The sequence below is a fragment of the Dipodomys merriami genome, unplaced genomic scaffold (assembly GCF_024711535.1).
Source record: "Dipodomys merriami isolate MVZ:Mamm:240054 unplaced genomic scaffold, mDipMer1.0.p SCAF_21, whole genome shotgun sequence".
NCBI classification, from domain to species: Eukaryota; Metazoa; Chordata; class Mammalia; order Rodentia; family Heteromyidae; genus Dipodomys; species Dipodomys merriami.
The window spans coordinates 16,114,152-16,142,062 of record NW_027203493.1 but is presented as its reverse complement, the minus strand read 5'-3'; the positions used below and the strand labels follow the sequence as shown (position 1 = coordinate 16,142,062).

Sequence of the window (27,911 nt, the reverse complement as noted above, 5' to 3'; positions counted from 1 at the left end):
CTCTGTCATATCCATTATGGTTCTGCCTCAAACATCATGGAAGGAGGAGGAAGAAAACCTGAAACCTATCACTGTCTCTGGCTGCCTGCCCCAAGTATCTCTTGACAACCAAAGGTAGCAGTGCCACAAGGTGATGGAGAAATCTGAGTTGATGTCTGGCTTTACTTGAACTCTGTCAAAGTCTCTGAATCTCTTATTCTTTACTCTCTCCATCTGTAAGTGGGCTTTGAGGGCCGCTTTTAGATATAAAAGCGTTTCTAAAGGATACACTTCAGTGACGAGATTACCAAAGTCTGAGACACTTTGATCCATTCTGTTCAGCAGAGGCTAGAACCCAAATGAGTCTTAATCCATATGGGATTAAAAAAAAAAGCTGTCTGAGATTTTAATAATTGTCCCAACTATACATACATACACACACACATACACACACATACACACATATTTTCCCTCTTTATATCCCACAAGCTCCAAGGATTTTTCTTTTAATTAAGGTTTTTATTGTGAAAATACAGTACAGAGGAGTTACAGTTACATGAGCAAGGTAATGAGTACATTTCTTATCCAGCATTGTTGCCTCCTCCTTTGTTTTTTCCCCTACCATCTGTTCCCTCCCACCTCCTCAACTACAACCGCCCAACCCCCCTCCCTGCTCCAAGGATTTCTTAACTTCTTATTTGATCCTGGAAAGTGGGAAGGCTAGGTGTGGTCAGGAAACTATTATGAGTTATTCAGGGGTTCATAGCTTATACTGAACCAGGTTTAGGGGCAAACCAGAACATCCCACCTGAGATGGAGGCCTCTGGTTACCAGCATGAGTGTTAATCAACTAGTCACCCTGAAATTCAGACATTACCTCTGAGTAACAGCGTCTTACTCTACCTTACCTATATTGGGAATACTCCTCTCTATCTAAAGTTAATCATTTCCTTATGATGCTGTTACAGATTTGAGCAGAAATTATATATTAACTGGGTGATATGGCATTAATTATAACTTCCCAGAAAAAGAACTAATTACAAAACAAAGTGGAACTTTTTTTCCCCTCAACAGGAAAAACCTTGTGTGGGCCTCTGAGATGCTTTTTCAGTTTACTTACCACATCCTGGGTTTGTACTAGTCAATCTGCTAAATCAATAAGATCCAGAAAAGAGAAAACAAAGGCAGTGAGGCCGGTGGATTTCCTGATCACCTTGGCAACCCCCAAGGGTACACAGTGTGGTTTCTTTCTCTCATTTGTCTTCTGAGAGACTCAGTCTTTGACCACTGGCCTAAAGAATTCTTGTGTGTTAAGACAACATTTTGGATAATATACTCTCCCTTGCCAGAAGGCTCTGTGGGACCTAGATTCATGAATGGGTTTCTAACAGATTGTCAGTGCTCAAGTAGTTATTATTGCACCAGAAGACAAGGAGAGGGTCTTTCTTCAAATTCTGAAAACAAACAAAACCTTTCTAGGCTGTGTGATGGTTTGGAGGCCTGGGCTGAAGTGCCCAGGTAATAGCTGAGCAAACCCTTTCGATTGTTCTCTGATAGAGTAGACATGATGGGCCCTGTTGGTTCAGGGTTGGCAGCCATGACAGGCTCCAGGCTTTGAAGACAAGAGGCTGAGAGGTCATAGGTTCTAACTAGATGCCCAGAAGTTGGGGTACCTTTCCTTTCTAAGTGCCAAGAGATGACTTGCTCAGTTGAAAGCACCCCCAGGACACGTTCTGGAGGAAATTCCCTGGGTATGATTGTGTATGACTGTTTTCTCTGCCTATTAAACACTCACCCGCCTCCGGGGCAGTTCCGGGAGACACTGAGTCACCCGAGACTCATGGTTTGCACTGGGCAGCCAAATGCAATTCGGCCACCGAGTGTGATTTTGGCCTCATTTGGAAGTACAAGCTGAACAATATGCCTTTTCACCAGACACCCATCACATGGGTATCAGGAGATGGGGTGAGTGATGTGGGCTGGAGGAAGGCTGCCAGCCTTCTACACTAGCAGCACTGGGTGGCTGCAGAGGCTAAACTAGCTTGAAAGAATTCCATTCCCAGATGGAATCTAAGGGGCTTTGAAGACATCAAACAAATGAAGAACAGAATGACTTATTCGTGTTCTGTTAAGGCGGTGGATGGTGGCTTTATTGGCAACAGCTGGCTCAAATCTCTTAAAAAGGACACTTTGGTGGTAAGAGCATTGGCCTAGGATTTGGGAATCTGTAATTATAACTCCTCAAGAGTCTGTTTTTCTCAAGAGCCTTTCCAGGGGACATGCTCAGCTGTCTTTGATTTTATTTTTTCTTTTCTCACACAGAATTTGGTTAGAAGTTCTCTATTGCCCTCCTTTGCTTCTAAATGTAAATGATCTAATTAGGAATCATACTTTTTTAAAAAAAAAATGGCTCTTTCCCTTCCCACTTCTAATCAGAATCAGCTCAGTTAGCTTTACAAATTGAATACCTTCTGTTTTGGACATGAGCTCAGCAAATCAAAGGATACTACTACTGCTGAAGAGTTTGGTGTAGCTAACTCCTAGGACTTTTACTTGGTTGGATGTAGTCAGCCAAGGGTGCCAGGCTCCAGCAGGATAAGCCTGGAATCTTGACTTGGTCTGTCTAGACTTTTGAATTTGGCAGTGCACATCTCAAAATGTCACAAGGACAGTCTGTGATTTGATGACCCAGCTCTGGGCCAACCTGGAATCCCAGGGTCCTTTCCTTATTAGCACTGCCAGATTGGGGGTTTGGGGGGTGGCGGGAAGGGGCAAAATAACCAGACTGCAATAGGCAGGAAGCAGGAAGGCTGTAGCTAGGACTGAACTCTCAAAATTCCCAAGAGTATCATTGGAAAAAGCAACAGGTGAAATTAGAGAGGTAGCCAGCTTATTATTGGGAAAGCCAGAATCTTCTCCCCTGGGAATGGGTGGAAATTTCATTAGTGAGGGTTTTTTTTTTGTTGTTGTTTTGTTTTTTTTCACTAAAGCTTTAGCAAGCCCTTGGATGAAGAAGGGTCTTTTCCTTTGAGCCTTATGAGCCAGAATCAAGAATACTTGGATCTTAAATCACACTCTGTAAGCTCAAGTTCTTTTCTCTAGAGCTGTCTTTTAACAATCAACCTCTCCACACTTTATAAAAGTCACCTGGAGAGTAAGTGAAGTTCCTATAGTTCTCAAATTTGTCCAATGCTTAAGCTACCACTTACCACTGGGACCACCCAGTTTGAAACCTGACTCCATCACTTACTCTACTCATGTATTCTCCATGAATCAGTGAACTCACATGGAAAAAAAAAGGGGGGGGTGGTTGTCATGAAAATCAAAGGAATTATTAGATGTAAAATGTTGAAAACCTTTAACCTAGAGTAGAAATTGCCTGTGCTTGCTGATGTTGGTCTGTGGGAATTTAATGTCATTGAGTAGCAGGAACTAGCCTCATTCTCAGGTTGGTAAATAAAGCAACTCCACACATGCAGCCCACTGTGGGAGGAAAGCAGCAGAAAACACATAAATCTGCCTGATCCCTCCTGGGGAGATGGCAGACAGAGCTGAAGCACATCTGGGTGGCTCATGCTAGAGAACAAATTTATTCATTTGGGGCCATCTGGGGAAATGTGGCTCTGGGCACCCTATGGTTGTGGGTTCAGGTGGACTTGATATGGGATGCACTGTTTGTGGTCCTCTCTCAGGAGGGCTGGCCTGTGACTCTGGTGAGCATGCGACACCCATGTAGAGATGATGGCTTGAGTACAGGTGGACAAAGCCAGTTAAAGAAGTTTTGGAAATATTTCCTTTCAGAGAAAACAGCAAATGTTCATAGAAGCAAAGTTCTGGTTCTGGTTAAAGCCTTTTTAAGTGTACAAGAGGGAATTCTCAACAAAGCCCTACTGATGATTTGGAGACATGCTGGTTTCTCTGTGCCCTATGAATCTACTTATCCTCTTATCCTGTGTGTGTGTGTGTGTGTGTGTGTGTGTGTGTGTGTGTGTGTGTGTGTGTGTGTATGTGTATGTTTTCATGTACATGTGTATGCATGAGGTCTTGTCAGAAGCACTGCATTCACTCACTCACATATTCATCCATGTGTTCAACATTTGTCCATCACATACAGAAGGTGCTGGAAATATATTAGTGAGAAGCAATCTACAATCCCTGTTATCATAAAATCCACAAGGAAAATTTCTAGAATTTCAGAATCATTATATTTATGATTACTGAGATAGTAAGGCCTCGAAAATAATGATTTCTTAAAGTGCATTACTTGGTTGAGTCACAGACTTCAGGAAATTAGAGTGAAGTGTATGGAGGCTACTGTACCACATCTCCTGCCCAACACACAGACAGACAGACAGACAGAGACACACACACACACACACAGCCTTATACTCTTTCATTACAAGCAGCTCTTGGATTCCCAGTGGAAAACATCTTTTCACTTGGTCTTGTTGCCAGCCAACTATGTGAACTACCTCCACCTGCCTCCCAGGCAAATTTGGGAAGATGTAGATAATGGTAACTTGGGTGAAAATTACACAGTGATTTCCTTCCAGAAGATGCTGCTGTGATTTTTCTACTACTTGAGAAGTGACTGGGTGGATGAAGAACCTATTTCTCTCAGGTCCTATGACATAGGCAAAGTTTTGAAATATGTGGGGGTGGTTTTATCTGTGTGATCATGCTTTTCTTGATCTGAAAGGTTTAGAGGAAAGTGTAAATAAGATAAGTGGTGTTAGGGGTCATTTGTGGTGTCTCCAGTGACAGCAAATTTAGCCAGAGCCAGCAAAACAAGTTAGAACCCAGATTTCCCCTTGGAAGACGACTCCAAGTTGTTCTTTGGTTCACTTGTCTTTAAAAAATCGGGTAGGAAGTATGCCTGCCTCATAGCATTTTGATGGGACTTAAGTTAGCTGAAGTGTCTAAGGCAGCTGACAGATAGGCAGTGTTCGTAGGCTCTAATAATTAAGGGCCAAGCCCTATATCCAATGTTGGCCATAGCTCATTTAATTAGGCTCACAAACCCTGACACAGGGGCATCATCATCCCACAATGAAGAAGACAGTACAAAGGGTTTAGTAACTGACTAGCTGTGTACTGTGGTGTGAGTTGCAGGGTCTGGGTTTGAAGAACCTTAGGGCAGATCTGAGCTAGGCTGAAACTACTGCCCTTCCTCCAGTTTGGTGCTGGAGTCCAGTTTTGTAGGATACAGAGATTCTGGGACCCTTCTTTTCCTGTTTCCTTGTTCCTCCTGGTTGGTTACTAGCAGGCATTTGCCCACATAAGTAGACCGGGCACCTGAATGCTGGGTTCTGAGACTGCTCTATCCTGCTCATAACCTGCCAGCCTGAGCACTCAAAGGTGTCTTTGCTCTCTAGAGGTTTCTCTCTGAATCTAGAAGTGGCCTCAGAGAGAGAGGGCAATTTATTCATTACCTGATACAGGAGATTTCTCAACAGAAACAGTTCATAATATATTTCCATTTAGAGAACTGCATTGGCCATTTAATATTTGGGTTTTGAGTCCCTGAGGCCTCTGAGTCCTGGAGGGCAAGGTGGGAGGCACCTACAGATTTCCCCCTGAGGTGGCTGCAGCCTAGCTAGGCCATGGCCATGATGTTGGCATTCTGTCCAGAGATGCTGTGGGGTCCATTGTACTCACTCCTTACCCTTGTTTCTCACACTACTTAAACCTTGGAAATATTTTCATCTGTGCATGGGTCAAGTGCCTCAGGAAGTTACCTACGTCAAGGTTAGGAGCAGTAGGTGGTAGCAAAGCCCTGGGCCCTTGGAGCCCAGATGAGGTAGTTTTGAGTCTTCTGTTCCACCATTGCTGCTTCTTCATATTTCTTCATAGCTTTGCCTCTCCATGCTTCAGTTTCTCTACCTGGAAAATAGTGACAAACACATTACCCACAGCTAAGGGTTGTTTTAAGGATAAAATGAGTTAACATTTGTAAACTGCTTATTGGAGTGCTGGCCATAGTGCCTAATCAGTACTAATAAGTACTCAGTCTATTATTGCTGTTAATGTTAGTAATAGCCTCTGGGGTGATCATTTGAGTTTGCCTAAGTATTAAGGAAGCTTGAGGCAGGCCCATGAACAACTCAGCATAGTTGCCCTGAAAGGAAGTACTTATCTTGGCAATTCCTAAATGACCAAATACCATCATGGTTAAGGACTTAGATTGGGTGCTGATGGCACATGCCTGTAATTCTAGCTACTTAGGTGGCTGAGATCTGAGGATGATGGTTTGAAGCCATCCCAAGCAGGAAAGTCCGTGAGGCTCTTAACTTCAATTAACAAGCAAAAAGCCATAAGTAGAAGTATGGTTCAGGTGGTAGAACACCAGCTTTGAGTAAAAAAAGCTGAGCAAGAATGTAAGGACAGGAGTTCAAGTAGACTCAGTACCTGTAAAGAGTGGAAGCTCATCGTGAGACTGAAACAAGTATAAGCTGTGGGATGGCTCACTTTGTGGAGTTTCTTAAACATTCAGCATCTCTTTGTAGATATCCACAGAGTGTTAGGCCCTGGCTGGGCCTCAAAGTTTAGCAAGGTCAAAGGTAGAGTTTAATCTGTGTCTTCCTGTCTCTGCTGGCCACATGCACATACATTTACCTGTATGCACACCTGTCTACTCATTCAATACATATAAAGTTACATTGGCTACTATACAGGAATTCAAGAGATTTTACTCGAAATCTCATCCTGACTTGGTTTCTCATGCATCTGCATATTCTACCTGCCAGATGGCAAGCTAGAATTGATTTTAATAAGAAACTGCCTCTCGGCTCTAAGCCACTATCCAAGTGATGGCAGCCACCTGGGCCAGGAGCTGGCAGGTAAGTTACCTCTTCTGGTATCAGACTTTTCCTGGCATCCTCCCCTTCAAGAAGCTGATTGGGACATTTTATTTTTCTTTTGCCTGCTGAACAGGGAGAGGCCCGGAAAGGCTGTCACTCACAGTGAGAAGTTCCCTTTGTGAAACTGGCCAACTGTGACCCAAGTCGAAAATGTCAGTAAAAACAAATAGCATTTCACAAAGGCCCTGTACATTTCCTTCCTCCCTGTTCTCACCTCCTCTGTCAAGGGCTATGCGAGTGGCTTAGGGGGACCAGTGACCCCCAAAATAATGAACTCCTCTTCACCTAGTTCTATTCTTTGGGTCTTTGGTAATAATAGAAGCAAAAGAAAATGAATCAACAGGGAGCTGTGTCTTTTTAAGCACCTGTTTGTATTGCTTATAATTTTCAGAACCAAAGAATATAGTACAGAATTTTAATAGTTCTCTGGTCTCATCTTGCATTGATCAGACACTGTTTTCTGGTGTTTGTAACCAACTTCCTGCGGTAGGAGAAAGCACCTGTATAACTCAATAATAATAATGAACTTTTTTTGGTCACCAGGAAACAATTGTGCAGGCACATCTGTCTCCTTTCTGTGACCTAGTAAAATGAAAGGACCCTTGAACACAAAGGGTGACTTTTAGTGTTTTAATTGTAAACTATTTATTTATTTATTTTGTCAGTCATGGGGCTTGAACTCTTGGCCTGGGTGCTTCCCTCAGCTCTTCAGGTCAAGGCTAGCACTCTACCACTTGAGCCATAGCGCCACTTCCAGCTTTTTCTGTTTATGTGGTGCTGAGGAATCGAACCCAGGGCTCTCATGCATACCAGGCAAGCACTCTATCACTGAGCCATCTTCCCAGCCCCAACTTTATTATTATTATTTTTTTAACTGTATTTTTTTGTCTTTTCTTTTTTGGTACTGGGGATCGAACCCAGGACGTTGCACTTGCTAGGCAAGCGCTTTGCCACTGAGCTACATCCCAGCCCTCAACTTTATTATTTTTATATCTTCATTTTTTTGGTTGCTACAGGGGCTTGAAGTCAGAGCTTTGCACTCTTGCTAATCTTTTTCTTTTAATGCTGACTTCCAGCACTTGAGCCACACCTCACACCTTCACTTCCACTTCCACTTTTAATATTAAATAGACCTGAGACAGTTTGAGCTCTGCTATTTAATAGCAAGGCAAATTTGAAAAGACACTCCAAAGGTGCAGGGTACCTTGGAACACATTAGCAAGAAGAGAGCTCTCCCTCTGTGGTCAGCTCAGAAATGTAGAACAAAGTTACTAGGATTTAGGAGGAATCTAAGGCTCTAAATAGAAAGGCTCACTTCCTTGGTAATTCATTTCTCTGAGATGGCTAGTAGAATTTTCCCAATTTCCTCTGGGCTTGCCTCAGAGAGAAGTTTGATGATTATTAGGCTGAAGCCAATTCTAACTGATTTGAAACCTGGCTTTTAACTAACACAGAGTGATGCCTGACCTAGCATTTGGGCCAGAGACCATGTTAGAATTACCTTCTTAGAGAAGACAGTGTCACTGAGGCTCAGGAGGGTGGGGAATAGAGCATTACCAGGGCAACTTCAGTGGCTTGGCTCTTCTGGATGGAATTCACTCAAGTGCACACCAGGGTCAAGAGAGTCCAGATAGAATGACGAGTTTTCAATTAAGGTCTTTGATGTTACAGAGGGTGAAATAGAGCAGTATGAATTTCTTGCTCTTGGCAGGTTTCAGACTTGTCTATAAAACTCACCACTTTTTTCATATTAAATAACTATTTCTCCAGTTTATAGAAGTTGAGCTTCATTTTTCAATGTTATTAATTCTTGGGAGTGAATAGCAGCCATTGCACATGTCAATATATTAAAAGTGTCTAGAGAAATGCATTCGTTTATTCATTCAACCAGTATAGATGAGCATTTACTCTCCTAGAGAAATGGCAGCAAAGAAGCTCAAAGGATTTTCTTGCTTTAGAGCTGTAATTTCAAGCACAAAAGACAATAACCAAATGTCCAAATAGATAAGTGAACATGTTGTGAAGAAAGAAGTCAGGAGTGAGGGTGAGGCAAGTTTGTACAAGAGTGATCAGGGAAGGACTCTAACATGGGGGGCTTACAGAGATAAAATATGAATGGTGAAAATGGACCAACTGTGCAACTCTCTCATGCATGATGTAGTATTCCAGACTGAGGGGAAAGCAAGCTGTGTTCTCACAGGGGAAGTTATTCTGAGTGCCTGATGGGAGAGAAGGAAAGCCCTTTGCTGAGTGCAGAGCAAAGCCTTTCATGCTGGAATGCATGCTGAAGAGGGAGACTGTAGCCAAATGGAGTTGGTCATGACTGTGATAAGGAAATTTATTCTGGGTTCAGCCAGCAGCTGCAAAAGATTATAAACTAGGGGCAACAACACTTGATTGTGTGAAATGTTCTTAAAATAACAACTAAGTGGGAAAAAAAGAGACAGCACAGATGCAGCATTACATATTTAGTACATATTTCAACTAAGCAATCATATGTGTTTGTATTGTGTGGATTGGATGTGTGTTTGTGTGTGTTGTGTGCTTATAATTAGTCAACCAACCAGAGGAAAATATAAGTATAGTAAAATGCTACATTTTTTTAGTGGTAGGATTGTTGCTCTTGTTGTTGTTGTGTGTGTGTTCACTACTTCCCTGCATTTTCTGTTTTCCAAGAATTCCTATTACTCACATGATTTTAAAATCAGTTGCTTGAGAAAAAAAAAAAAGCTTTGACGTGTAACAATTTGATGGAGAAACTATAAGAGAGAGGGTACTTTACCTGTCAGTCTTCAGTCTTCCCTAAAGTGAGCTTCTTAGCATTAGTCTATTTTTTGTGCATTTGCTGGTTCTCCTGGGGCTTAAACTGAAGGCCTGGAGGCTATCTCTGAGCTTTTTTGCTCAAGGCTAGAACTCTACTACTTGAGCTACATCCAGCTCCATTTCCAGCTTTTTGGTGGTTAATTGGAGATAAGAGTCTCACAGATTTTTGTGCCTAGGCTGGTTTCAAACTTGTATCCTTAGAGTGCAATCTCCAGAGTAGCTAGGATTACAGATGTGAACCACTGGCAGCCAGCCTGGTCTACCTTTTTTAATGCAGGTAATTTGTGCAAAATGATCTTTCTGTTGTTCCCACAGATTTGAATATAACCTGCCGCTATGCAGGTGTATTCCACGTGGAGAAAAATGGTCGCTACAGCATCTCGCGGACGGAGGCAGCTGATCTCTGCCAGGCTTTCAACAGCAGCCTGCCCACTATGGCCCAGATGATGCAGGCCCTGCGTAAGGGGTTTGAGACCTGCAGGTAAGGGACTCTCACCCCCACAGGGAAGGGCCTGGGGCCTGAGGATGGGGCTTAAAACGGAAGGCTCCTCCCTGCCAGCTGAATGGATGACTGCCTAAAGAGGCCATCCCAACTATTAATTTGGCCAAGCAAATCTAGAACCAGTATGACAACTAGAATTTAGAGTCGGCTAAAGACACCTTTGTGAATCATAGAGAGGGAGGCAAGAGGAAGCTATTAAGGGTCAAATCCGTTGCAAACCCTTTGGCTAATGTGCTCCTACAGCTCTCTCTGGGCTTTGAAGAAGCGTGCGGTATCATTGTCGGAACCACAAGAAAACATAAACCAAATAACAGTGTTTAAATAAGTATGTGGCTGGCAGAGTCTTAGTCCTGCAGACTTGGCTGGAAGCACGGGGTTTTTTGTTGTTGTTGTTTCTCTGTTTGTTTTTTCAGCCCTCTTGTCCATCTTGCCCACCCTTCCTTCCTCCCTCCTTCTCTCCCCCTCTAAATAAAAGGACATGGAAGCTTTTCAGCTGTATAATGTAAAGATTTATCATTATTAGGAGCCCTTTCTGGAAGTGCCTTCCTCAAGCCCTCCACAGGCATTGGCTTTGTTGTTGTTCTTTGTTGTTGTACATGTCTGTGGTATGTGGTGCGTATGAGCAAGCCCTAGTAACCACCACCGCGGAGTAGGTTTGGTTTGGTCTGATGTCACTGGTAGAGGTTTTCGTAGGCTCAATAAGTAATGCAAAGTTCTCATTCTAGCCTACAGCGTGAGTAGCTGGTTCCCCTCTCTCCAATGTGTGTTTGTGAGCCCACACTCAAAGGAAGTCTAGTTTCAACAGTCATTGTGGAAACTTGAGTGTAAGTGAAGGGCACCTGCCCCCTGTCCTTGGTCACACACTCACCCACTCACCCTGTGAGTGTGTGAAACTTGTCCTGAATAGGAGGAGGAAGATCTGTACCTTAGAATGGCTCTGTCTACTCTGATAGCCATTAGCCAAATGTCATGACTCAGCACCGGTGGCTCATTCTGTAATCAATCCTAGCTACTCAGGAGGCTGAGATCGAAGGATCCCAATTGGAAGCCAGCTCCAAACTCTTCAATTAGCTACCAAAAAAAGCTGGAAGTAGAGCTGTGTGGCTCAAGTGGTAGAGCACTGGCCTTGAGCAAAAGAAGCTCAGGGACAGTGCCCAGGCTCTGAGTTCAAGTCCCAGGACTGGCTCCCCCCCACCCCCTCGAAAAATAATATTAATAATGACTTCTTCATTGGCACTGGCTCGATTTCTAGTTCTCAATTAGCCTGTGGCAGTTATATTTCATGACATAGAGTGTTTCTAGGACATTTCCATGAGTTAAGAAAGTTCTCTTGGGTGGTGCCTCTGTAACACAATGAGCAGGTGGTTGCAAGAGATCTGGATGAAAGTGTTGACAGCTAGGTGTAGACAAAGGCAATGGTAAAGGAGCAGAAGAAAGAGGAATGGCTATGCAGCTGTAGGCTGCAATGCAGAATAGACAATTAGCAAATACACTTATTCTATTCCTGAGGCTAATTGTTTGAATCTGGCCCTGACAGGCCACGAGGCTAAGAAAGTAGATTTGGTAAGCTGAGGTTTGCTTGTGAAATACAGGCAAGTCATTCTTGTGAAATACAGAGGTGTTCTTCCCTGTTATGGACTCACAGAACCCTCATCTGGCCCAAGGGCAACCCTGGAGTGCTGAGGTACTGGCTAAACCCCTTCATTTATTCTTGCAGCTGTCCTGTGGGTCTCCATTACTAGCCCACTTCATGGGTGCAGCAATTGAAACCTAAAGAGGTTCCTCAGCTTGTCTTGCATTAGGCAACTTGCTTGTAGAAGAGTCTGACTTTGTCCTGCTTCATCTAAACTCAGGACATAATTTTGAGGACTGAGTCCTCCCAAGGAACTGAGGGCAAATGGGGAGGGCAGTCTACTGCATGGATTTGCTGAGTATTTCTTTCCTCCCTGTGAATGGTAATCTACTCATGCCATACACATACATATAAATTTTACTGTCCCCCATTTATGTGTAACGCAAACACATAAAAATTGTAGGCAGCATGAGATGGTGAAAACTCGGTAGTAACCTGTGAAGGGAATGGATTAAATTCTAAAACATCAGTATTACACCTACTTGTCCACATAGTGGATGGGGATGGGGTGAAGAGAAAGTTCACTGAATAGCAGTATTTCAAAACATGAAAGAGGAAAAAAACTCATGCTAAAAAATCCATCATTTCACCCATCACTTGTATTAAGCATTACAAAACTCACTTCCCTATAATTTTCCTTAGTTTGCTATGAATCAGATACCTGCCACGGGACAGATGGCAGCTTCTCATAGGCTAGGATCAAAACCTCAGCAGCTGCTACTCTCTGGTCTACCCCACCCTGATTAGTAGCAATTCTCAGACACATGAAAACTTATTAACATTTAATTGTGTCCCCTCCCCCTACCAAGCTAAGACTTTAGGGAAACTAGTCTGTCTGATCATGTCCATTCAGATGCAGAATTAGTCATAGGAGCTAGCATTGCAACATAGGTATAATGAGTGCTAGGAGCTTTGGCACTTCCAACACACACCAGCCCACAGGTCTTGCAGGGCCATATACTTCATGCTGTTGCCCAGAAGGAACAATCTAAAGGATCTTCGCAGTGCATTTTAGCCAGCATTGTGTTTTCAAAAACTCTGGTTTGAGCATCTGCTGCATCCTTCTGCTCTCCCACAGCTACCACCTCTTCCTTTGCCAGTGGTATGTTTTTTTTCAGCCCACATCTCAGTTTTTGCAGGCTTTTTATATTGTGTCCTAAGTGAGTTTGTAGTTACCAGGATGCAGCTTTGAAGTATGATTCTGCATGATATCTGACCCTCTGTATCTGGAGAGTCCTCTAGCTAGAACACCTTCCCAGAATCATCTGGAGAGGGACATGTACTCACTTAATTTCTGTTACTGTCATTTTAATGATTTATTTCCAGTGACAATAGCAAAATGGCTGGGTTGCTCCAGAAATCACGTGTGCTGGGTGCGTAGTTACAGGAATAATGTCTATAGGAATGGAATGTAGGATGAGGGACTCACAGGAGTTAAGGCTAGGAAAGAAGAGAGGAGGATGGAAAAGGAAACAGGTCTGAAATCTATGGAAGGAAATGAAGGACTATCTCTTCTCATCTTAGAGGAGTAGGTCATTGTACGTCTTTTCTGAAAAAAAAAAAAAAAATAAAGGTGATTGAGTGCCAGAGTGAATTTCACATTGCGTGTTCCCTCTTCTGTGACTCATTCAACTTCCTTCTGCTTTTTAAAACTATCCTGAGATTGTTGACCAAATATTTGGAGCTACTTTTCCTTTCATGTGTATTCTTTGTTTAAAAAAAGAAGGAAAATTAGCCAGGTGCCAGTGACTCTTACCTGTTATCCTAGATATTCAGGAGGCTGAGGTCTGATGATTGTGGTTCAAGGCCAGCTTGGACAGGAATGTCTGTGAGACTATTATCTCCAATTTACTGAGGGGAGGGGGAGAAAGAGGGAGAGAGAGAGAAACTAGAGAGGAAAACATGGATCTTTCATTGGAATCAGTTTGTCTCTATCAACTGTGTTGATCTCTTTACTCTCTGCTATTATTATTGGATTCAGTTTTATTGGATTCACTCCCTGGGAGTGAGTGGAATAAAGTGTCCTACTGAGCTAAATGTCCTTTGATAGGGTATTACAAAATTCCTTTCCCAGCCGTGCAGGTGGATAACTTCTTCTTGCTTCTCCTTGGCAGGTACGGGTTCATAGAAGGGCATGTGGTGATCCCCCGGATCACTCCCAACGCCATCTGTGCAGCCAACCACACCGGGGTGTACATCCTTAACTCCAACAACTCCCACTATGACACCTACTGCTTCAATGCTTCAGGTTGGTTCTTTGTGCTGCTCTTTACAGTGTGGTTAGCTGACAGCAGTTCAGTCTCAGCATAGGTGGGGATTCACATTACACAAGCTCACTGACTGTCTCTGAAGTGGAAGCAAGATTCCTGTCTTCATGGTGCTCATGGGCTGGGCCAGGATATAGACAATACATAAACATCAAATCTCTCACCTGAAGGCAAAGAGTGGTATAAATGCTTTAAAGAAAGCAAACTAGGAGGATGGAAAGACTGAGGATCTCTCTCTCTCTCTTTTTTTTTTTTCCTCTGAGAAGGTAGCCAGGAGAATCTAGATCAAAAAATGAAGACGGGAAACCATTGGAAGAAGTCAGTGCAAGACAGGAATGCATCTTCTTTTGCTACAAGAATAACAAAGAGGCCAGGGTGGCTTTCTAGTCCATTTAGAATGCTAGAGATAGTCAGGTGCCAGTGGCTCATGCCTGTGAGGCGGAGACCTGAGGATTGTGGTTCAAAACTAGCCCGGTCAGGAAAGTCCATGAGACTCTTATCTCTAATTAACTATCGAAAAATAAAAATAAATAAGTGAATAAATAAATAAAAAATAGAAAGCCCAGTCAGAAAAGTCCATGAGACTCTTAGCTCCAATTGACCATCAAAGAATAATAAATAAACAATTAATAAATAAATAAAATACATAAATGAATAAAAACAGAAGATGAGGTTTGGCTCAAATGGTAGAACGCTCACTTTGAGTGAAAAAGGTAAGGAATAACTCCCAGGCCCTGAGTTCAAGTCCTAGTCCCTGCACACACACACACACACACACACACACACACACACACACACACACACACACACACACACACACACACACACACACACACACACACACACACACACACACACACACACACACACACACACACACACACACACACCTAGGGAATGAAGTCAGAGAAACCAGATTATATAGGGCTGTAAGGGCTGTCCCTGCACACACACACACACACACACACACACACACACACACACACACACACACACACACACACACAGCTAGGGAATGAAGTCAGAGAAACCAGATTATATAGGGCTGTAAGGGCTGCTCATTCTCCCCCTCCCCCCCACCTTCCTGGGGCTTGAACTCAGGGCCCGGGCAATGTCCCTGAGCTTCTTTTTGCTCAAGGCTAGCACTCTACCACTTGAAGTGGTATGGCACCACTTCCAGCTTTTTCTGTTTATGTGGTACTGAGGACTAATCCAGAGCTTCATGCATGCTAGGCAAGCACTCTATCACTAAGCCACATTCCTAGCCCAGGGCTGCTGATCTTACTGCAACAGGAAGTCACTGCAGTTTTAAAAGAGGAGTGACATGACTAGTGGTAGTTTCTGGGGTGCAAGCCAAATGTCTTAGCCAAGTACTTATTATATATGGGGCTGGAGAGAAGCTAAGAGGATATATGATAGACCTCTGACCTTCTTGAAGGTCACTTACTCAATAGCTGAAACAAGTAGAGAACAAGAAAGCTGAGTGACCATGTTGTTGCTGGGCTGCTGGCCAGGCTCTTTTCCTGTCTATGAAACTTTCAACCACAATCCTAGAAATTCATGCTTATAAGTCTAATTCAAGCCCCAGTACAATCAGAGAATTCTCTGCATCATAAATCTTCAGGATCTTTTGAGAAGTCTATAACCATAAATGTCAAATTATTGAATGCCAGCAATCAAACCCTCACTTCTTAAAGGGAACCTTTTTTTCCCCTGAAGGTTTGAAGCTCTACAAAGGGAAAGATGAACTTGCACGTCTTCCTGCGATCTCAGTCCCCTTTATAGATGGGGGGGGGGGATATTAAAGTAGCCAGAAAGTAACTTGAGACATTAACTCTTTGGTGTAATAGAAAAACAATTTATTTTTAAGCTAAAGAAGGGACATCAAAGACCTTGGAAAACTACATCAGTGACTTTAAGCTGAGTCAACCACCCACATGCTATTAGCCGTAAGAATCAGAGTGAAAATTCAGAGAGGGAATTTGGACTTTAGGAGAAAATGAAGTGTTGGGCCTGGCTACTTAAATGGAGTATGTGAAGGCACTGAATTATGCCAAATACATACAGACCACTAAGCATATGGAGAGACACAAAGAACAAGAAGAGAACTGTGGGATAGTTACTCCTCCCTATTACAGGAGGAAAGAACATAAACAGAGTTTGATCAAAAGGGTAAGCATCTATCAGACAATATGGCTCATGCCTGTCATTCTAGCACCCAAGATTCTGATATCTGAGGATCACAGCCAGGGCAGGAAAGTCCATGAAACTTATCTCCAGTTAACCACCATAAGCCAAAAGTGAAGCTGTGGCTCAAGTGCTAGGCTTGAGCAATAAAGCTAAGGGACAGCACTCAGGCCCTGAAGTCAACCCACAGTACTGACACACATAAACACAAAAGGTAAAAATTTACTCAAGGCTAGACTATGCATAGTTCATACCCAGGATGTCCATTCTAATGATATTTTAATGAGCAAAAGCATGTGAAAAGAATCAGGAAGTAGGCATAAAGTGGGCTGGGATCTGACTTTATTTTAGTACAAAAGTAACAGAGCCTAGCATGACTCTGCCTGCTTCTCAGAGTCTCTGTGCACTGCTTTTGCTTCTCCTGCTGATTCTTGTCTAGGGAAAGTACTCAATAAATCATGTGATTATGTTCTCATATTGTCTCACCTGTTTTACAAGTTGGTGTCACTTTGAGTTAGGGTTTTGAGAACCTTAGTTCAAAAAGGCAACAGCTCACGTTGTCCTATGGCCTCTGTTGAAGCAATCCAGGAAAGCAGCTACTGAGGCTTTTCTCCTGCTCTTAATTTTGCCCATGAGGTTGGCTCAACAGCTCTGATTAACTTTCCTCCCTTAAAGAGAAAGTCATTCAGTTGAAAATCTTGAAAAGTACTGAGGGTGTATTTCATACTAAAATGTTGTACTAAACGAGTACTATTAAAAGTAATGTTTTTCCTTTTCTCCATTTTCCACATCAACTCAATGTAGGTAAGGCTTCTTTCATAAGTTTTCTTTAAAGATAATAATTACAGGTCAGTTTTATGTGCTAGGCAAAATGGGGGCTGAAAAAAAGAATCATATGCTGAGATTTTTGTCTTAGTGGAACGAACAATCTTGTTAGAAATAAGACAGGAAATAAAGTAGAAAAGGGGACAAATATTGGTAAGGATAAATAAACTAAAGGTTTTGGCTTAGAATCGGATGATGGGGTTTTAATTTAGCTAACAGTCTTCAAAATCTCCTGTTCCATGAAAAGAATCTTTGAGAAAGATCCTTGAACTCAAACTATCTTGAGAACGACAGTCAAGATGGTCAAGTCCCAGTTGTGGGACCTTATATCCTCCATCCGGTTGAAAGGGACAAAAGCCAACTAGGTCTTAGCAGATAGTTTTTTTTTCTCCCTCCCCCCCCCCCCCCGCGCCCCCACCCCGGCCCCCAGCCCCCCCGCCCCACTTCCATACTGGGGCTCGAACTTAAAGCCTGGTACTCTCACTTGTCCTAGATCACCAAAGCTGGTGATCTACCACATGAACCATTCCTCCACTTCTGGCTTTTTGCTGGTTAATTGGCGGTAAGAGTCCCACTGACTGGTCTGCCTGGGTTGACTTTGGACCATGACTTCCAGATCCCACCCTCTTGCAGAGCTAGGAGCCACCAGCTCTCCACAGTAGCTATCTTCTGTCAGTTTAAAATCTTAGCAGTATTTCTGTGGCTTACAAATGTAAAAGGACTTGTGATATTTTTTTCCTGCCACATCTTTCAGTTGTTAAGGCCATTCTATAGCCTGGTGACTCCTGTGTGAAGGACAATGAATAAATTCAAGTTCCTTTTTTTTTTTTTTTTTGGTCTGTCGTGAGGGCTGAACTCTGGGCCTGGGTGCTGTCCCTCAAGGCCATTGCTCTACCACTTGAGCCACAGCGCCACTTCCAGCTTTTTTCTGCTTATGTGGTGCTGAAGAAGCGAACCCAGGGCCTCATGCATGTGAGACAAGCGCTCTACCACTGAGCCACCTTCCCAGCCCCAAGTTCTTTTTTTTTTTTAAGCTGCTTTCAGAAATTCTGGGGCATGACTTGCACTAGTTTGCTCATCCATTCACTCATTTATTCAACAACTATTTGAGAATGTTTATGGAATACAAATACTGGAGTAAGGTACTTTTCTACCTGGTGTCCAGGCGTCAGTGGCTAGGCTGAATGATTCATGTTTCTCTTGGCAATTTTGGTGCAGAGAAGCCAGGGTTGCCAAGAATATAGCCCACCAGGAGCCCCATTTTTGGGTCACCAGCAAATCGTTGGGCTCAGGGACACTCACAACAATACAGAGCTCATTAAAGGACAATGCAAAGCTGTCTAATGAGGCCTTATGATCTGACATTAGCACAGGAATCGATTAATTGCACATTTGGGTCACCATCCATCTTGGCATTCTTGCCTTCTTTATAGAGGTGTAGGTGAATTGGAGCATGAAGGGGCCGGGGTGCACACACACTGTCGTCATTCACACAGTTATCCTAGTGTCCCTAACATTCTCCACCCCCTTACGACTTACCTCCACTTGTGCTGCCATCCTGTGCACTGCTGTTCCTGTGGTTGTTTCACTGCAGGGTGGACCTTTCACCCCTGGTACCAAGAAGCAATAATCCACTTCCCCTTTGGGGGCATACATAACACATGGACATCAGAAGCAGTTGTCCAGACCTCCCATGGTGGATGATAGTCTTTATTTTCAAATTAAAGCATTTTGGAGAGTTTTCTGCAGAAACTATAAAGAGCTAAAGAAATATTATAGCCAAGGGCTGGGAAGGTGGCTCAGTGGTAGAATGCTTGCCTTGCATGCCTGAGGCCCTGGGTTCGATTCCTCAGCATCACATAAGCAAAAAAACCCAAAAAAGCTGGAAGTGGTGCTGTGGCTCAAGTGGTAGAGTGCTAGCCTTGAGCTGAAGAGCTGAGGGACAGCGCTCAGGCCCAGAGTTCAGGCCCCACAACCAGACCCCCCCAAAAATAAATATTATAGCCAGGTGCTGATGGCTCATACCTGTAATCCTAGCTACTCAGGAGGCTGCGATGTGAGGATTATAGTTCAGAGCCAGCCTAGGCAGAGGAGGCTGTGAGACTCTTACTCCCCAATTAACCACTAGAAAACTGGAAATGGAGCTGTAGCTTAAAGTGCTAGAATGCTAGCCTGAAGTCAGGCTCTGTGACCAACCAAAAAAAAAAAAAAAAATATATATATATATATATATATTAGTTATTATTTTCCCCATGACTTTGTGAATTCCTTAGAAGCAGGAAGAGAACTGTCTTCATCTTTTCCTGCCTTTGTAGATAAACTGGGCTTATACATGTTGAACACAGCTGAAAAAGAATCAACAAGTATCCCTACCTTTAACTTCCTTTCTTTTTTTTTTTTTTTAATGGAAGTACTGGTTTTTGAACTCATTCTTGCTAGGCAGTTAGGTGTTCAACCATTTGAGCCACACATCTGCGTCTTTTTTCTTTAGTTATTTTTAGCACAGCATCTTGCATTTTTTGCTGGGGGCCAACCTCCTACCCACAACCTCCTGGGTCGCTAGGATCACAGATGTGAACCACCTGGCTGATTGGTTATGGAGGGTCATGAAATCTTTTTGCCTAGACTGGCCTCAAACTGCAATCTTCCCAATCTTCACCACTGGAGTAGCTGGGATTACAAGTAGGAACCTCCTTGTACAACCTAGTTGTTTCTATGGCACCACCACCCCAGGTTTATCTACTTGCTTCTTACCCTACTCATATTTGCAGAGAATTTTGGAGGTTACTTTCTTAGGTATGCTTAGCTGAAAAACAGATCCTTTTTCCCCTGTGCTACTCATTCAACAAATACATAGTAACTGCCTCTCTTTTCCCAACACATCCTTCATCTCAAAAGCAAACTGAAAGAAGCAAGAAGGATTGGGGAGGGGAGTATGGCTTGGGTGATAAAGCAGATGTTAATCAAGCATTAAGTCTTGAGTTTCTGATACTATCCCTCCTCCCCCCAAAAAACCCCGAAAAGACCAAAACAAAACAAAAAAAAAAGGAAGAAAAAGAAAAGGAAAAAAGAAAGAATCAAATGAGAATGGATTTTGTTCATACTGTTTTTTGTTTTTTGCTTTGTTTTTTCCTTCACAGCTCCACTTGACAAAGAAGATTGTGCCTCAGTCACAGACCTGCCCAATTCCTTTGATGGGCCAGTTACCATAAGTAAGTATCTCTTCTCAACTTGGTTGACTTTTTTCCATTGTTGGGGTGGGCATCTGGTGTGAATAGTAGGTTAGTCATTTCCCTAGGGCTAGGGAAGGTTAGTTGTGACTCAGGGTTCCTTCCCCTTTTACTCCATTGGCTCCATACCTCTCTGGCTCACAGGAAGCACAGTTGCTCAAACTTCAGTCATTTGGAAACCACTTTCACATTCTTATCTGTGTGCTCCATATCTGTGTATGCCACTGTATTACATTCACTTGATAGTTTACATATAATTGGCCCATTCTCTTATATTTAAAATAAATACGTATGTATATACATATACTTTTTTATTTCATTACAAAGGTAATATACAGTGGGGTTACAGTTACATAAGTAATGAATACATTTCTTTTTGAATACTGTCACCCTTCCCTATTTTCTCCCATTTCCCCCACACCAACTTTCTCCCCCTCCAAGTTGTAAAGTTCATTTCCAACGTAGTGTCTAGTGAATATCACAGTTGCATTGGTTCATCCTTTGTCCCCTTTTTTTCTATAATTTCCCTTCCCTTCCCCAAATCAAGGAAACATATACAAGGCAAATGGTATAGAAAAAAAACAGTGACAACAGAGATTAAAACTAAAAGGGGGAAGGGGAGAAAGAAAGCAAGAAATAACTGAAAACAGTACAGTAGAAAAACCTCTCCCATTTCTTGGAGTTCATTTTGAAAAACATCATTTTATATGATCAGAAAGAATGACATTCCCTCATTTATAAAGAAATGGAAAAACTTGGAAAAAATTATATTAAGTGAAGTAGCCAGACCCAAAGAAACATAGGCTACATGGCATTCCTCATTTCTAATAACTAGAATATGTATAGAATAATCTAAGCAGAGGATTAAAATACATATATATTTTTTCAAGGAACCATAAATGAAAAGCAATATCTTACATGGTAGATAAAAGCCAATCTTAAAAATAACTGAAGTGCAAGAAAAAGTAAATGGTTTTTTGCTTAAGGCTGTGACCCTGAGCCATGTTCTGTGTTAGAGAAGGGGATTAAGTGCTGGAAATGGGAAGCATTCTGCTTCAATCGATAAACTTCTATTTGATAATAATTGAATTACTGATAGCTGTGAAAGGTATGAAATTCCTGATAGGTGTTTTAGCATTATTTATACCATGCCTAGACTAAATCATCTTAATTATCCTCAGAAGTATGTATACAGTAGTTGAGAAAACAGAAAAATCTCAACCAGAACTTTAAGATAAGTCAGCCTATTTACACAAATAATCTACTTTTTATAATTTGCCTGGTATCAGAAATTTTGTTACAATAATATAAAATAGACTAAGTCAATCATATTTTTCTTTGAACCAATATTCAATGTTCACCAGTAGGGATGAATCCATTTCCGTTTTCATCTGTAGTGATTAAATTTATGTTTTATTCATAGTTCCATTTGAACAAGCTAGGTAGGTGAAGAAAAGGAATCTTTGTTAGTTTTACCAATACAATTGAGCAGAAAATAGGCTTGGCTAAATGCATAAGGCTGATTTTCAGAGGATGACAAAGGCTCTGTCAATATTTAGACATACCAGTGTTCTAGTCAGGAGTGGGTGTTCGGTTTAACAGGCAGGATTTATCCCTAATAAACAAAATTTGCTTCTTCATCTATTTGCCAATATATCTTCTTTGTCAGGATTATTAGTTTGATATTTCAAATCTTTTATGGAAATGGAAGGAATTAATAGCAACAAAGTTTATGCAGATTTGAGAAGGTAAACAAGGAAGCCAGTAGAGAATCATTATTTATTGAGCATTTACTTATTTTGAACACTGCTGAACATATTAGTTATGATGTGCCACATAAGGCTCACAACAACCTTAAGCAAAGAGAGTTTCTTCATCTCATAAATGGTGGAAACAAGCCCACAAATTTTCTTTGTTGAAAGCTACATGAAGCTTGCATTCAAAGTCAGGGATTCTCCCTGTTTCTGAGATTAAGAATCATATACCAACCACTGTATCTCACCTCTAGATAGGAAGATGTTCATTACTTTCAAAGCCATATCTCACATAACAATCCATAGAGTCCTATACTGGAAAAAACTTATCTGTGAAGTTCTGAAAGTGCTTTCTCTCTCCCCAAGCTATTGTCAACCGTGATGGCACTCGATATAGCAAGAAAGGGGAGTACAGGACGAATCCAGAAGACATCAACCCTACCAACCCTATCGATGAAGAAATAAGCAGTGGATCTCCCAGCGAGAAGGGGACTCCGGAAAGCTACATCTTCTCCACCAACCTTCCTGTTACTCACCCAAGCCCAGACCAAGACAGCACCTCCATCTACAAGAGCACCCCAGCTACCAGTAAGGGGAACAAGTTTTGTGTTTTCTAGTATCAGTTCTGGGCAAAGTATTTGTGTCCTTCCTATGTGACATATTCTCCAGTGTTGGTTTTCTCCTATCTATAGATACCTACACATAGGTGACGCTATTTGGGAAGATGCCACTTATTCATGCTCTCTGCTCTCTGTGCATTGACTATGTGCATTACTATGTTCCATTTGTGGTTTCCATCTACAAGTCTTTCTCTTGCCTTAGGATTAGAAGTACCACATTAGGAGCAATATTTTTTTTTGTTATTGTTGTTTGTTTTTTAAAAAAGAACTCTATTCTCTAGTTCCTAAGGATATGGTGATGATTATAGCTTGACACAGAAGTAATTTTTATTTTTGCTTGTCTCTTTCTGGTTTTTATTTGTCATTGGTAAGATTGTTTTCATAATATTGGGATTATAGAGTATATCTTGCATGCCACAGGTTCCTTTTCCCACCAAGCTTTGTATTTTTTGTTTTATGGTCTGAATACTCAGGTTATTGGTTGTATGTATTATTTAGTCATGTTCATTAACCAAGTTTAACCAAACAGTTTGTTTGATTTTGGTCCACGAAAACGCATCTGGAGGATTCTTCTGATCAAATTAAATCAGTCCAGAGGTCTATACTTGTAGTCTGTCGGGGAAGGTCATTAACACTCACTTGGTATATGGAACTAATGCATTACTTCCAAGACTGGTGAAATGTAAACACTTCATTGGGTTGCTTTGGGTTTGTGTCTCTAGACTCTATTTGAACAGTGCTGAATCTTCCTCTTATACCTCCTTCACTTGTCTGACTGCATTTCCTCTAGGGTTTGTTTTCCAGATCAGCTTTTCTGTAGAGGATTATTCATACCCTAAAAAGGCAACAATATCTGAGTGGATTTCCTAGGATGGTGTGGATTTTCTCTTCTTCTGGCTGCAGCTCCTGGGGGGTAGAGCTCTGGCTTCTAGACTAAAATCTACTGGTGTGTGAATATTCACAGAGGGACACTTTTTTAATCTCTTGTCACCCAGAAGCCAGGGAAATCTCCATAGCACATCTCATTTCATTTAAGGTTGTGTGCTCCACAGTATTTAAAATTTCTGCTAGCAGTTTGCTCTGACCTGGAGTTCTGATCATTCCTGGTTAATAAAACCACACCTGGTTAAAGTGCTCATGCTTTCCCAGGTTACTGGCCCTCTGGAGATTGCATTGCCTCGTTTGTAAGTCTTGTGGGCAGCATTTCTCTTGGGAGGCTATTGGACAACAAGTTGGGCAGTGCTGCTGGCTCCTGACTACTTCGGAGGTTCCTCGCTCTTTTAACGCAATCATAGTGCTTATCATTAGGATGAGTAATTTTGTCAGATGTTGGCAAACACAATAATTACTGGTCTCAGCAGGAAGCAGACAGGTCTGACTTAAAATCCTATTTCCCACCATAGACAAAAATCTTGACAAAAGTACATCTTATGAGAACTGGATGAAGTTAAACTCTCCCCATCTCATAGTGTATATAAAGCAGAGTGTTTTAGGAAAGGCAATTAGCACATTTCGTCAGCATCCTTAGAACATCTTCAAGAACTGTACCTCCCTGTCTAAGTCAGTCAGTCAGCAAATATATTTTAAAGATCTACTATGTGCCAGATCTATTTTGATGCTTAGGATTCTAATAGTAAGCAATTTGGGGTGGGGAGGCGGTGTATTCTGGTCCTGGAGCTTGAACTTAGGGCCTGGGTGCTGTCCCTGAGCTGCTTTTGCTCAAAACTAGCACTATACCACTTTTGCCACAGCGCCACTTCCAGCTTTTTCTGAGTAGTGGGTTGGAGGTAAGAGTCTCAAAGACTTTGCTGCCTGTGCTGGCTTCAAACCACAATCCTCAGATCTCAGCTTCCTGAGTAACTAGGATTACAGGCATAAAGCCACTAACACCTGGTAAATAGTAAGCACTTTTAAAAGAATTTTGAAGAGAAGTAAGGATGAGTGGAATTTGCATTTACTTAATCTATATTTGAATGAATTACAATTTCCTTTTTACAGAGCACTTAACTAAGTTACTTTTAGTAGTTAAGGAGGACAGAGACTAAGTTGCAATATTTAGTCCAGGACTAAATAGGGAGAGGGGGAAGTTAATAAAGTGCAGTAAGATTCAATAAGTTAGCACGAAGTAAATTTATTCATGCACAGAATGTAAAAACAAACCCAAACAAACAAAATAATCAGAATGCAACTTAAACATAGCATATGACATAATAGAATTGATAGTTTCCTGAGTAGAATCTTGTGCTTTCTGTGTCCAGTGAGGAAGATTCCCTAGGCCATATCACAGTCAGACTGAGAGTTGGAATATAGTGCAGGGGAGTAATTTCAAGTCCTCCCTAACACTTGTGGTAGGGCAGAGGTCAAGAGGAGGCTGGCTAACTATATGGCCACAGCCCATCTTTGGCTGTACTGGCTCATTCCTTCCTTCAAGGTCCTTAGTGGGTGGCAACAGGGAAAGCTAGTGGGAGCAGCCATCTGTGTAGGTTTGGACTTCCCTCTAGCTGTTTATTATAAATGTTATTTTTGTAAGAACTCTGCTGGAATGGTGTCATCAGCTCCTTCCTATTGGTGATCTGGAAATCTCTGGAATCAAGAAATCTAAACTAATTCAGGAAGCAGACTCCTGCCTTGGAACTCTCTATTTCCTTGTCTTCTGGGTGTCAAATGATTTTTTTTTCTCCTGGCGTGGCCTACTTGGGTGGGGCAAATCGGAAACTCTGCTGGCTAGACTGTAGCTTTTTGCTTTTTTTTTTTTTTTCTTTCTTTCATACAACTCCTTTTAGGAAAACAGCAATAATGTCTTTTGCTCTTGGATGTTTCTTTTCTGTTGCATTATTTTACCCTAGTGTTCTGAAGGGAGAGAGTGTCAAGAGCTATAGATCTTCAATAAAGTTTTTGAGACAAAAGTAAGGTGCCTGTGGCCTTTCAAGGGGATGCTCAAGTTTAATGTGGCATCAGGGGTGAAATTGGTTCTTATTTTTCTGCTCTCTGTTCTGAACTAATGGGGTTCTTTATAACATAGACCATTTGGATTTTGGTATGTGTAATGTTAAAGGTTTCTACCTGGAGCTTATGGACTTTCAGTAGGCTTTATTAGATAATTCAAGAACCACCTGAAATAATATGCAAAGTATTAAGACTGTTTCTATGTAGAATAGCTCTTGAGGAGAGAGACCATAACTTAGATGAGATTTTCAAAGGGGTGCATGGCTTAAAATGTTTTTGTTTACATCAGTCTCAGCTGGTTTAGATATTTATATGGATCTCTCTCTTTTTATTTTTGCCATTCTGTTTCTGTAGGGGATCAGTGAAGATTCAAGTCCAACTTGAAAGTCAAATGAGAGTTTTACATGACAAAATGGCATTATATAATACCTGTTCTCTAACTTGAATAGATTCAATATTTATTTTAACCTTGGCAATTTTGTTTCTTTTCTGGAAACTTATACTGAACTATAATCAAAAGTGACAGAAAGTTATAGATGAATACTTCAGAAAGATGAATCTTCTACACTTTCAACACACCCTTTGCAAAATTCTTAGTCATATTTAATGTTTGCTTGGGTTTGATGGGTATGGGTGGAACTTTAAAATTCCAGCTTTTCCAAGTAAATTGGGTAGAATGCTAGACATGGCCAGAAAATACATAAAATCACATCCCCAATGACCCTCCAAGATAGCTGAATGAAAACAAGTTTATTTTAGGTGGTGTAGCAGAACTTAAGCTCATAGCTTAATTAAGATCCCCTGTCAAGAAAGTAGTATATCTCTTTCCATCACAGAATTAATTTGTGCTTGATTTTTCTTTGGTCATGATTTCAGGAAATTCAGTTTGAAAACTGAGATATATTGAATTGATACCATTGGTGCTAGGAGATTAGGAACTAGACCTCCATTTCTCTGTTCTACTCTTCATTCTGTAACAAATGCAGATAATATACTTGACCTAGTGGAGAGGAAAGTTTTCATAGAGAGATTCTCACTAAATGATATTTTCATAATTGATCCAGTTACCTCCACTGTGCACTCAAACAACCACGCAGCAGCTCAGAAACAAAGTAATTGGATGTGGTTTTGGTTTGATAATTCACAACCTAAGACTCAAGCACTCACAACTACAGCAACCACAGGTAAACTATATGTCTTTTGCTTTTTATTTGTCTTGAATCACAGGTCTTTCAGTGTTAAGAAAGTTACCTGTTACTATGACAACATTTCCCACAGATGCTCTTCAGCATCCTTAGTGAGAGTAGGGTCTGGCACCATTTTGTTTATCACAGAGGCCTAGGGATCTAGGGACACAACCAGATTCTCTTAAATACCCTATTTTCCTGTTGGAAGTTACATATATGAATTATATTTATTTCTTTGTGTGTGTATGTGTGTGTGTGTGTGTGTGTGTGTTTTGCAGTTCCTGGGGCTTGAACTCAGGGCTGTCTCTGTCTCTGAGCCTTTTTGTTCTCAAGTTTAGCACTCTACCACATGAGCCAAGGGCCACTTCCAGCTTTACTAGAGATAAGAGTAGTTTACTAGAGATATGAGTCTCCTGGACTTTTCCTGCTTGGGCTGGCTTCAAATTGTGATCCTCTGATCTCAGCTTCCTGAGTAGCTAGGATGACAGGCATGAGCCACCAGCACCCAGCTCTTTTAGAGCCTTTGATTAGGAGATGCACTTAATAGATAGCATCAAGAAAGATGTCTATCAAAAGAGGCACACTCCTGCTTTTTGCTAACTGAATTATCATAGTTGGTAATATGATTTATGCTTGAAAAGTATAAACTCAGGACATTTGTTTAATGACTTCAAACCTTTACATAAGATATAGGAAATGACTTGATACTCTAAGTAAAATAGATGTTTGGCTGGTATTTCCCAATTCTTGTTAAGTATTTTGAGAATTTAAGTAGGTGAGAAGATGGGAGTCTATACTAATGGGAAGCTGTAAGGATATCTCCATTTGTTACCTTTTGTTGGCAGACAACATGGCCGTATTTCAAAATAACTAGACATTCTTTCCTAAGAAGAGAAGTAATAAAGATGGAAAATGTCCCTTTATGTTTGCTCATTGTACAAGATATTGAATAAATGGTATCTTTTCTTTTTTATAAGTAATCATGCAAAGAACATGTAGCTATCTTGTTAAGTTGCCATATCACAGTGATTAAGATCATAAGGAGGGTAGAAAGTGAGGAGAGATTATAAATTTTAAAAATGTTATTTTTTTACTATT

The 27,911-nt window shown here is 41.5% G+C and overlaps 1 protein-coding gene across 7 annotated transcripts in view; it reads left to right on the top strand.

Annotated features, from left to right (window-relative positions):
* Cd44 (CD44 molecule (IN blood group)) overlaps window positions 1-27,911 on the top strand; it is an 85,672-nt gene that overhangs the window by 25,202 nt on the left and 32,559 nt on the right. For 5 of the 7 annotated variants that reach the window (XM_070032596.1, XM_070032597.1, XM_070032599.1 and 2 more), the window contains exons 2-5: window positions 9,978-10,143; window positions 13,912-14,045; window positions 20,217-20,288; window positions 22,427-22,648. In XM_070032596.1, the coding sequence (XP_069888697.1) occupies window positions 9,978-10,143; window positions 13,912-14,045; window positions 20,217-20,288; window positions 22,427-22,648 (594 nt within the window). Of the gene's footprint in view, window positions 1-9,977; window positions 10,144-13,911; window positions 14,046-20,216; window positions 20,289-22,426; window positions 22,649-26,690; window positions 26,811-27,911 lie in introns of all 7 variants that reach the window. The other 2 variants (XM_070032595.1, XM_070032598.1) reach the window with 1 other exon arrangement.